The sequence below is a fragment of the Rhinopithecus roxellana genome, chromosome 6 (genome assembly GCF_007565055.1).
Source record: "Rhinopithecus roxellana isolate Shanxi Qingling chromosome 6, ASM756505v1, whole genome shotgun sequence".
Lineage (NCBI taxonomy): Eukaryota > Metazoa > Chordata > Mammalia > Primates > Cercopithecidae > Rhinopithecus > Rhinopithecus roxellana.
The window spans coordinates 71,115,002-71,127,398 of NC_044554.1; the positions used below are offsets into that span (position 1 = coordinate 71,115,002).

General features: G+C 35.0%; 1 protein-coding gene across 4 annotated transcripts in view; it reads left to right on the forward strand.

Annotated features, from left to right (window-relative positions):
* Positions 1–12,397, forward strand: part of CADPS2 (calcium dependent secretion activator 2) — a 602,646-nt gene that overhangs the window by 461,153 nt on the left and 129,096 nt on the right. For all 4 annotated transcript variants that reach the window (XM_030932945.1, XM_030932946.1, XM_030932947.1 and 1 more), the window contains exon 14: positions 3,126–3,227. In XM_030932945.1, coding sequence (XP_030788805.1) covers positions 3,126–3,227 — 102 coding nt within the window. The remainder of the gene's footprint in view (positions 1–3,125; positions 3,228–12,397) is intronic.

The following is a 12,397-nucleotide window of genomic DNA, read 5'->3' on the forward strand; positions in this document are numbered from 1 at the left end:
TTTAAGGTCTCCACCTTAGACAAGTCAGATAGAAAATGTCTAATGTAAGGATATTCAAAATAGTCCATTATTGCTTTTCAAATGTAATTTTCATGGTTTAATTGGTTTCCTATTGCTCCTTATTATTTTCTGTCAAAATATAGCAGAAAGAGAGGAAGGATAAGAGCATTGTCTTTGGAGGGCAAGAGACCTAGGTTCAAGTCCAGGCTCGTGCATTTCTCAGCGGTGTGACCTTGGAGAATTAACCTAACCTCCCTGAGAGTCAGCAGCCTTCTCTTTTGGAAAGGAGACAGGATTGCTGTGGGCTGTATGTGTTATTCTACACATAAAATAGCCAGTACAAAATACCAGACATGCATTTAAAATTCTATAAGTGCTCATCATTATGTTTGTTTTAATAATTACAATGACAAGATGTTGATGATATGGAAAGTATTTGCATTTATCAGGAAGAATTATTGTAGGAGGAAATGTTGCCTTTAGAGTTGACTACTGCAAAGTTGCCATTTATTACCAATAATTTAGATATAGAAGGCTGCTTCATATTCCTAATATTCAGTACTTAATCTTGTATGTATACTAAAATAAGGATGTGAAAACAAAGGCAAGTCCAAATTGCTAAACGTGGAATTTAACCTGTCAGATTTGTACCTAATTTAGTGATAAACTCAGTAAAATGGTGGTCCTTCACTCTATATAACATTCTTTTCTTAGTGAAGGTTGACACAAGTGAGCTTCCCCTGACTGACCTTCTCACTTGTCATCACCTGACCCCCTGGCTCCATTCTGTCAAGCAGGCAGTGTGCCACAGTGAAGTCTAATATGATGGGACAACTTACACTATCAACGTGGATGACTATCTCATTTGACAGTTGAACCAAATAGAAACGTTTACTCGTATTTAACCATGTAGCACCTGTCAGGTAGCTAAGCCAAAAGATTATGTCAAATCAGCAGAATAATAAAGATAAGTTATTTGCTCTTTTTATCAATTTGCATAGGCATATTCAGTGAAATAATCACCTGTAACATTATGGTATGAGTTTTTATTGTTGTCTACATAATAATGTAATTTAGGTATAGTTTTTGTCTGAATATCCAAATTCCCAATTAATGATTTATACAGAATTTCCCAGTTGAACTTTTGTGATCATTGTGAATGCATAATTATTCATAGGTTAAAGTTTATGTTTTGTATTAACATTTGCTCAACGGGAGTTGATTCTAAAGTAATATGTGAAAAATCCATTATTAAATAAATGTAAAACATTAGGATTCACTCATAGTTCACTGCTTTGTAATTTATGCATTAGACTTTTTCTCCTTCCTAAAAATACATGAAAGACTAATATTTGGCTATTAATTTTTCCATAGTTAACATTCAAAATGAATTCAGATGGAATAAATGTGATTGATTTATTATTCTGCATATGAAATTAATGTTTCCCTATTTAGGGATAAAATATTGTAAGAAATGTTTTCAAAGCATAAATTCCAGCAGCATGTGAGTCTCTGAAGTAAAAATTATGTACTCTATAGTGGAAAAAAATTCTCGTACTTAAATGATACTTTGATTTGACTGAAAGGTCATTATGTCAGTATAATTCAGGGAGAAGTTTAAAATTAATTGCTTTCATCCTCATTGACTAGTTAACAAGCATCAAACATATGTATGGCACACACATACATATGATTATATGTATATATATAAAGGAACAAATAAAAATCTTGTTAGGAAAGTTATTTTAAGCATTTATTTTTCTTTGTTTTCAATAATTCCTGTTTCTACCTATTTTATATGTAACCATTACAATTAGTACATTGGAATGATAAATGCACAAGTCTTTGGGAATTAAAATATAATCTTTAGAGAAATAAGCTAAGCTGAGCACGGTGGCTCACACCTGTAATCCCAGCAATTTGGGAGGCCAAGGCGGGCATATCACTTGAGGTCAGGAGTTCGAGACCAGCCTGACCAACAGTGTGAAACCCCGTCTCTACTAAAATACAAAAATTACCCAAGCATGATGGCAGGTGCCTGTAATCCCAGCTACTGGGGAGGCTCAGGCAGGAGAATTGCTTGAACCCAGGAGGCGGAGGTTGCAGTGAGCTAAGATCATGCCATTGCACTGCAGACTGGTCAACAAGAGTAAAACTCTGTCTCAATAATAAATAAACAAATAAATAAACTAATAAGGTAGAAAATGATTGATGTTAATTATCAAGTGCAAAAGGCTTATTTTGTTGTTAAAATATATAAACAGGTTTTGAAGTGAATATGAGATTCATACGTTTTTTCCCTCTGCATTAACAAGACAGTTAAGATTTCTATGTTCAAGATTTTAGATGATTGCTGTACAACCAGATACCGAAATTGATACAGAATAAATTATAAATTTGTTATTTGATATATTTTACATTTTTAATCCTAATCTTAGTAAAACAAGATTTTTTTTTTCAGTCTTCATAGCTACTTTGTAAAATTCTGATGGAACACACGTTGATTTCACAGGAATATTTAAACACAAAAATCTTGAAAAGAAACATAGCTTTCTTTCTTCCCTGTATATTTTAATTCTAATATTTATTTTTATTCATATGCCTATATATTTAAGCAAACAAAAAGGGCAGTGAACTTCTACATGTATCCAAAATTTCTATGTTTCCTACAACAATTAAATCTCCAGTTCTGTGTTAGCTGAATTATTATTTGGAAGAGAAGCAGTTAAGACATTTTACCTTACATTCATTATTTTTTAATAATATCTTCATTCAGGGGATTTCACTTAGTTGGTCAAATGTTTGGTACTACTATAAAACACTTTTCACTGCCATTTTCAAGGACTAGTCATTGTTTTGGTAGATCTGGAAAATATTTATTGTAATCTTTTACCTTGAAGCTTGTCTAAAAGAGAATAATTCCATTCCATTCATTCTGGGTCAAAATATAAAGCAAATGGCTGCAAATATATCCAGTAAGTTTCCACTGTAAACACAATTAATATGTATACAGTGAACTTTTCCTTGGATTTTAATATATATATATATATATATATAAATGTATTATAAAAGTAAATGCTCAATCAATATAAATTATTGATTCTGTTTTTTTTTTTTTTTTTCAGACCTGATGGAATTGGGACTGTTTCAGTGGAAGAAAAAGAAAGATTTGAGGAGATAAAAGAGAGACTCTCTTCCCTTTTAGAAAATCAGATAAGCCATTTCAGGTAAATATATTTTATTCATTAATATAAATATTTCTTTTCATATTTCACTCAACCCTTACTTCCCCCACAAATTGTTTTTTGTATCATTCTGCTAGTGCTCAAGATCATCAGTAGCCCTCCATTGCCTGCAGGGGAAGGTCCACACTCTTCAGTCTGTGGTCTGCTTCTCAGCGTATCATTCAGTCTTCTGTACTCATTTAGGTTAGCCATTCCCCCTACAATATCCATTGCACCTTTTACTTGCCTTTTGCATTTCTCATTCTTGCATAGTCTCTTCCCCCAGCTCTGGTGACTGTTTATCCTGTTCTCTGTGTTACCAGATAAGGAGCCCTCAAGTCTCACCTCCACAGTGGAGCCTTTCTCAATTATTCCAGCAAAGAGTATTCTGAAGTCTTTGAGTATTTATTGTCTGTACTATTTTCTTGTCACTTTGAGTATTTATTGTCTGTACTATTTTCTTGTCACTTATAACCCACATAGCTTTAAAGTCATTAGTTATCTTTTTATTTACATTCTGTGAGAACACAGGTCACAGCACCTAGCACAATTCCTTGCTCAAAAACTTAGCTATCAGCCAGTAACAGAGGCTCATGCCTGTAATCCCAACACTTTGGGAGGCCTTGTGGGGTGGATCACTTGAGAGCAGGAGTTCAAGACCAGACAGGGCAAAATGGTGAAACCCCATCTCTATAAAAGACACAAAACTTAACCAGCCAGACATGGTGGTGCGTGTCTATAGTCACAGCTGCTCAGGAGGCAGAGGTGGGAGGAGCACCTGATTCTGGGGAGGTTGAGGCTGCAGTGAGCTGTGATCATACCACTGCACTCCAGCCTGGACGAGAGCATGAGACCTTGTCCCAAAAAAAAAAAAAAAAAAAAAAAAAAAAAAAAAAAAGCCACCAATACTAAGAAACATTTCAAACATTTACAGAGTAAAAGATAAATACCTTGATAATATTTCTTTTCTCCTGGTTATAGTTAGTTCAACAGATAATGATTAAAAACAGAAGTATGCCAATATATTTTCTTTCTCTCTCTTATTAGGCCTATAAAATGTCACCACATAAAGTATTGTGTCTTCTAACCTGTCTGCCATGTTGCATGCATGTGATTTGGAACCATTTCATGTGTACTTATTTAAAAAATAAACTTAGTGAATATACTCACAAAAATATTTTATTTAACCATATGAATGCTATGTGACTATGCTGAGACTCTATTTCCTTATCTTCTTATTCTTCCTGATACCTTATTGCCTCATTATTATTCCTTTTTGTTATGTTTTCTGATAATATAAAGGTCTTAGACTCTGTGATTTTTTAAATGATATTGAAAGGAGAAAATCTCATAGTATATACTATGAATCTGTTCCCCTACATTAGTGATTTTTCAACTGGGACTGGTAGCACTACCTTAGGGTAAGTGAATGAGGTACGATTTTCATTGTCATGATAACCGGGGTAGGGACAGTCATTTGGTGCTGGGTTTAAAAGTGTAGTACATGAGACAGTCCCACACTGGAGAATTATTCTGCTCAAAGGCCAGTAAATTTACATTAGGAAACACTGTTGTAGATAGCATAGCTGAATTCAACTTACAGAGTTAAGATTGAATTCTCTGCCTGAAATGATTTTTGAGTTTATAAACAAAAGGAAGACATAAAAAATTATTTTGCATTTGTAGAGATGTGTTTCTGCATTTGCTGTTGTTGAAAGCGTTGCCTTAGCCAGGTGCGGTGGCTCACACCTATAATCCCAGCACTTTAGGAGGGAAGGTTGCTTGAGCCCAGGAGTCCAAGACCAGCCTAGGCAATGTAGCGAGACCCCATCTCCACAAAAAAGAAAAACAAAAAAATTACCTGGGTGTGGTGGTGTGTGCCTGCGGTCCCAGTTATTCCAAGGGTGATATGGGAGGATCACTTGAGCCTGGGAGGTCAGTGCTACAGTGAGCTCTGATTACACCACTGCACTCCAGCTTGGGTGATAAGACTCTGTCTCAAAAAAACAAAAACAAAACAACCAAAAACAAACAAAAAGTGTTGTTCCCTAGGTTGTATAGAATCCTTTAAATGTATTTTATGTATCTTTCAATGAAAATCAGTGTAATTTCCCTCTTTTTGCTACCGTTGAGACCCAGCCATCGTTCAATTAGATATCTATATTAGTAACTAAATAAGTCCCCATTATTATATCAATGATTTCAACTGCAAGCAATAGAAATTCTACCTCAAACTGTTTTAAACAATAAATACATTTGTATGCTCACTTGCCTGCAGGTCTCAAACAGGCAAGCTCTAAGACAAGCTTTATTCAGTAGCACAGCTCTCTTTCTTTGTGATTCTCACAGTGCTATTCTCCTTCATGGGATAGCTTCATCCCCAGACTGGTAATAAGATAACATAATTTTTTGATTTTCTTTTTCTTGATCTCACACCTTAGCCATTAAGCCTGCAGAATTTCTTGGCCTCACATTCATACATGCCAGTGTTCAAAGGAAGTCATAGAAGCTGTATTTTTCTGTAGTTTTCTCTTAAGATCATAAAGAGTTTCCTTAGAAGATCTAGCAAACTATTTTTTTATATCTCATGAGCCTGGTTTTGAATCAAAACCAGCGGCCAGAGAAATTCTGTGCACTGGATGCCTCAATCAGTCACTGACATTGACATGGGATTGCTATATCGAGTTAGAGTAATCAGAGCCACTCACCAGGGGACTTCAGTCCCCCACACTACCACCCAAAAACTACAACTACATAGTAGTGGACAGCGCTGTCCACGTCATTTATTGTATTCATTTTGTATTAGTATCATTTTAGTTTCCTGTCCTCTCTTAAAGTTTTGTTTCTCTATTTCTCTTATACGCACATCATCTTTGGATAATTTCTCTAAATATGTACTTTACAATCCTGATATGGTTTGGTTCTGTGTCCCCACCCAAATCTCACCTTGAATTGTAATAATCCCCAAGTGTCAAGGGCGGGACCAGGTGGAGGTGATTGGATCGTGGGGGAGGTTTCCCCCATGCTGTTCTCATGATAATAAACGAGTCTCAGGAGAGCTGATGGTTTTACAAGTACATTTCATGAATTTTCAGAAACTTAATGATTAAAAAAACCATAAAATCTTCCAGAAAGAGAAACCAGATTTTATATAATGAGTTAGAATGACTTCTCAACATTGATTTATTCTGCAAGTATTTATTGAGCTCCTACTATGTGTCAGATAGTGAACGAAACTTTAAAATATCCTTTTCTTCAACTTTCATTTTGATGTGAGGAGCAATACTGGTATCTGGAAAACAGTAACTTCATAATTCTGAGAAACTATCATTTCCAACCTAGAATTCTGTACCAGAAATAGTTTCTATTAACAGTGATGGTAGAATAATGATATTTTTAGACATGCACTAAAAAAAATGTTCCTTTTATATTCCCTTTGGTGAATTGTAGAATTTACCAACACCAGGGGGAAACAAAGAGGATCTAAAATCCCTGAAACTGGCTGGGTGTGGTGGCTCACACCTGTAATCCCAACATTTTGGGAGGCTGAGGTGGGTGGCTTATTTGAGGTCAGGAGTTTGAGACCAGCCTGGCCAACATGGTAAAACCCTGTTTCTGCTAAAAATACAAAATTAGCTGGTCATGGTGGTGAGCGCCTATATTCCCAGTTACTTGGGAGGCTGAGGCATGAGAATTACTTGAACCTAGGAGGCAGAGGCTGCAGTGAGCCGAGATCATGTGACTGCACTCCAGCCTAGGTGATGGAGTGACACTGTGTCTCAAAAAAAAAAAAAAAAAAAAAAAAAAAAAAAAATTCCCTGAAACAAGAAATCAACATGGGAGAGAGAAAGGAATCACTAGAGTGATCGTTAACTGAGACCCTCAAAGTGCCAGTTGATTTTAGAGAGCAATCAATTCTGACTGGAGCATGTCAGAAAAGGCTTCAACATAGATTAAATTGATAAAACATATTTTGACATGTTGAGACAGTTTACCCACTTGAAATAGAGTTTGGAGTTGTATTAATTAGATTGTACTAGTTTTACGAGAATTTGGAATTGTATTTGATTAAGTATATAAAGAGAGAACATCAAAAATAAATAGAAGTATGAATTATGAACAAACTATTGAGCAAAGCACAGAAAGTAATCATAGAAAATACTGTGTCTCAGTTGTCTAGGATATTCTCATAACTAATGTAATGTAGATACTGAATTTAGATCTAACCCCTGCAAAATGATGTAACTATATTAGAAGTAAGGAAGGGATGGAAATTTTGTTTACAGTGGAGGAATGTGGTCAAAAAAAAAAAAAAGAGCTACTTATGTCCAAGATGGAGCAGTAGGGGATTATATTTACCCTCTCACCCGAAACAATTTTAAAAGGCCCCAAAAATGGGAAAAAATATTTTCAAGACATTAAACATAAAGCAATGAAAGTAATTCCTGAGAAATCGAAAAGAAATGGAGTAAGCCCTTTAGTTGTACCTGCTTACTGCCAGAAGAGCATTTCCAGGCAATGATCCAGAAAGGAGGAACCTAAGTAGAGCCTAGTGGACTCTCTGACTTGAAGAGGCAGAGCTGGAATTCCAGGGAGGCCAAGGTAGCCAGAGATGTCAGACCAGAGTTCTGAAGGAGAGAGAGGAGAGAGCTACAGGTATTTGCAAATGATTCCCTGGAGTCTCCGGTTAAGTATTGATCATTCCATATATGTGAGCAAACTATCCAAAGTCTGACAAAGAACCACAGGAAAGGATTATGGGGGGAAATCTCCAATGCTAACACACAGGACCAGGGGTAGTTCTAGTTTTCATTACCCAGAGTGGAAAACCAACTCATGGGCATCTGTAGAGTACTATAGAGTACTCATTAGGTTTTGCTTCAGCCATGGGAAAAAAATTAGCCCTAAAATAAACACAACTCTGATATCACCTAATGGGGATTAAAATCAACATTGAAATAAGTCAAACTGTTTCCAGGTAATTTAAGTGCATTCTTGAATACAGAGATCAAGCATATTTAAAGGAATACAAAAATATCTAGACATCAACAAGATAAAACTCACTATGTCCAGCATCTAGTCAAAAATTTTTAAGTATATAGAAAAATAGTAAAATATGATCAATGAAGAGGATTAAAAAGCCAACCAAGCAAAACTGAGAAGACACAAAATATAGAATTAGTAAATAAAGGTATTAGAAGGACTTTTTTTTTTTTTTTTTTGAGACAGAGTCTCGCTCTGTCGCCCAGGCTGGAGTGCAGTGGCTGGATCTCAGCTCCGCCTCCCGGGTTCACGCCATTCTCCTGCCTCAGCCTCCCGAGTAGCTGGGACTACAGGCGCCCGCCACCTCGCCCGGCTAGTTTTTTGTATTTTTTAGTAGAGACGGGGTTTCACCGGGTTAGCCAGGATGGTCTCGATCTCCTGACCTAGTGATCCGCCTGTCTCGGCCTCCCAAAGTGCTGGGATTACAGGCTTGAGCCACCGCGCCCGGCCAGGACTATTATTAATATATGTTATATACAACCAGTTAAGGGCATGTATTGTAAACCTATGGCTGACATACTTAATGGTAAAAGACTGGATGTTTTCTACCTAAAATCAAAAACAAGGCAAGGATGTCTGCTGTCACTTCTTCTGTTCAAAATTGTACCAAATGGTCTAGCCAGTGCATGGATTCTGAAAAAAATGGATTTTTTAAAGTCATCCAAATTGGAAAGAAAGAAGCAAAACTATATTTGCAGGTAACGTGATTATCTGAATAGAAAATCTTATGGAATCTAAAAAATTCTACTCTAATATTTAAGTTGCAGAATCCTAGATAAGTTTTTTTTTGAGACAGGGTCTTACTCTGTTACCCTATCTCAGGGCTAGACAGTGGTATGATCACTGCTCACTGCAGCCTCAACCTCCCAGGCTCAAGCTATCCTCCCACCTCAGCATCCCAAGTAGCTGGGACCAGAGGCACATGCCACCATGCACAGATAATATTTTCTTTTACAGAGATAGGATCTCCCTATGTTGCCCAAGTCTACTCTTAAATTCTTGAGCTCAAGAGATCCTTCTGCCTGGGCCTCCCAAAATACTGGGATTACAGGCATAAGCCACCACACCCTGTGATAAATATATAAATATTAATTTATTTCTACATACTGGCAACAATCAAATTGAAATTAATATCATTTACAATAGCAACAGAAAATATGAAATACTTTGGGATCAACCTGACGAAAGATGTGTAAAACCTGTACACTGAATAGTATAAAGTATTGCTGAGAAAAATTAAAGAAAACCTAAATAGAGGGAGAGATACTGTACTCATGGCTCAGAAGACTCAATATTGTTGTCAGTTCTCTCTAAATTGACCTATTTCAGTCAAAATTCCAGCATGATTGGTTTTTAGAAATTAACCTGATAATAGAGTTGGCATGTAAATGCAAAGAATTTACCATAGCAAAAATAAGTTTTAAAAAGGACAACGTCGGAATCTTAACACTGATTTCAAAATTTATAGTGCTGCAGTAATCAAGATAGTATGCTATTGAAAGTCCAGAAGTAGACTCACACACATACATGGTCTGTTGATTTTCAGTGAATGTGCAAGGGCAATTTGCAAAGTATAGTTTTTTCCGACAGATGGTACTGGAACTATTGGATATTCAAATGCAAACTATTGACCTCAATTAATACCTCACCCATAATATAAAAGTTAACTCAAAATAGGTAGACCTAGAAAACTTGGGAGAAAAATCTGTGTCTTAGGGCTTGGCAAAGATTCTTAAATAAAATACAAAAATCATAATTCATAAATGGAAAAAAATGTTACCTCGAACATCTCAAAATTGAGAACTTTCGGTCTTCCAAAGACATTGTTAGAATAAAAAGTTAAGTCACAGAATAGGAGAAAATATTTAGACAGTGCACATCTGACAGTAAACTTTTATTCAGAATATATAAAATTTTTAAAGTTTAAAATATTAACCCAATTTAAAAAATTGTTTTAACAGATACTTCACCAAAGGAATATTATAGCAAAAAGGCATATAGAAAGATGCTCAGCATCATTATTCAATAAGGGAATTGCAATTTGAAACCACAGTTAGGTACCACTGCATACCTTGTGGTATAGTTAAATTCAAAACAAAACAAAATCTGAACATAACAAGTGTTGGCACAGTTGTGGAGAAACTGGAACTCTTATATGCTGTTGATAGGAATATAAAATGCTACAACCCACTTTGGAAAATAATTTGGCAGATTCTTAAAAATTTAAACATTTATCATTTGACCCAGCCATTCCATTCCTAGGTATTTTGCCAATAGAAATGGAAGCATGTGTCCACACAAAGACTTTTATATGATTGCTCATACCAACATTATTCATAGTAGCCAAACTCTGAAAGCCAAATGACCATCAGCAAGCAACAGATACACAGTGTATGCCATGCAATGGAATACTACCCACCAATAAAAAGGAATGAACTCTTGATATATACAACAGCATGAATAAATATCAAGATAACTATGCTAAGTGAAAGAAATCAGACCCACAAAAGTAAATACTGTACATTTCCTCTTACTTAAAATTCTAGACATACAAACTAATCAAAATTATAGCAAGGAAATGAGTAGTTGCCTGTGGTCTGGGGGGAAGACTTGCAGGCCATGAATTAACTTGATTATAGTCACAAATATATACATATGTCAAAACTTAACCAAACTGTATATTTTAAATATGTGCAGTTCCTGAAACAAATGAAAGCTACATACTTCTCTTCCATAGTGGAAAGTTAGTAGGACAATATTTAAAATTGAAAAATCAAGAAATAAAAATATTAATGTACAATTGAAGGATATAAAGTTTAAATACCTAAAAGAATCAGCTAAAAGTTGACAGCATTTTTTTAAAAAATAGAAAGCAGAAACTGGAACTGACATAAAGGATTTCTGGTTTTCATAAAAAGTTTCCTCTTTAAACTATGTGTATATATCACTTTGGTAAAAAAAAAAAAAAAAAATACTGTATTTAAAAATAGGTAGGGAACAAAAAGGGCTTAATTGTAAGACAAATCTGTGCTGGTTTATTTATATGTGCAGTTAATTTGCCATAATGGGAATAAGAGTGACTTCAGTTTATTCATGTTAAGTATATAATGTGGCTGAATTTTATTTGATGAATGAGTGTTTTCCACTTTGCTTTGCTGTTATAGAGCTGCCAGAGTGGTAAAAACCCAAAATATTTAGCCTGAAAGGCAGAACAAAATACTTCTCTTCTTTTAAAACTTGTTTTGTAAAGATTAATTAAGCTTCTATGTAGTTATTTTCTGTACTTTATTGATTCCGGATTACTTGTACTCTGTAAATGCATTGAATTATTTACACATCATGGGCAGCTAATGCTAATTTAGAACATACCCAGTGGGACCTCAGAGCCCTGAAATGCTAAATGTAATCTGGGGATCAGTAACATTCCATTCATAAAATGTGTCACCCACAGGTTAATGGAAATAAACAATAGGGAAGACAATGGATGGATTATGCAAATACATTGAAAAGATTAAGCAGGGGGAGGGGACTACAAGAACCCAATTTGTGTTTTATTTAAACGTGGATTAAGGTTTATAGTATACAAAATGATTAAAGGTACTTTGCTAATTTGCTAATGCTCTTAAAAGCACCACTGCACAGAAGAAACTATCAAAATAAATTGGTTATGGCTTTTTTTGTGCGTGTGGGTGGAGAGTAGCAGAGTACATAGTGGCAGGATTAAGAAAGGACATTTTTAGCAGTAAATAAAATGATAAATGTGATATTCTGTTTTTAAAAAAATCTTGAGTGACTAGATTTTTATAACATTTATTTGCATCTGTGTGAGACTAATGAAAGTTTCACGAATATAAAATCCAATCCTAATATAAATTAAACTGCTGTTTTGTTTTAAAAAGGAGAAATCAATCTCTTATTTAAAAAATAGTTCTATAAAACAAGTTAAACTTAACATATGTGCTTTTGGGGGAAATATGTTTAAATTATGGCATGAAAAATATAATTTTATTATTAGTTATATCTGAGAAAATATGTCCGCTAAATGCCTGAATTATGCAAAAGGACATAGAGATACGTAAACTTCTTTGCAAGTTATTAGTTTGCAGATTTCTAAGTCAGAGCAAGGTGCC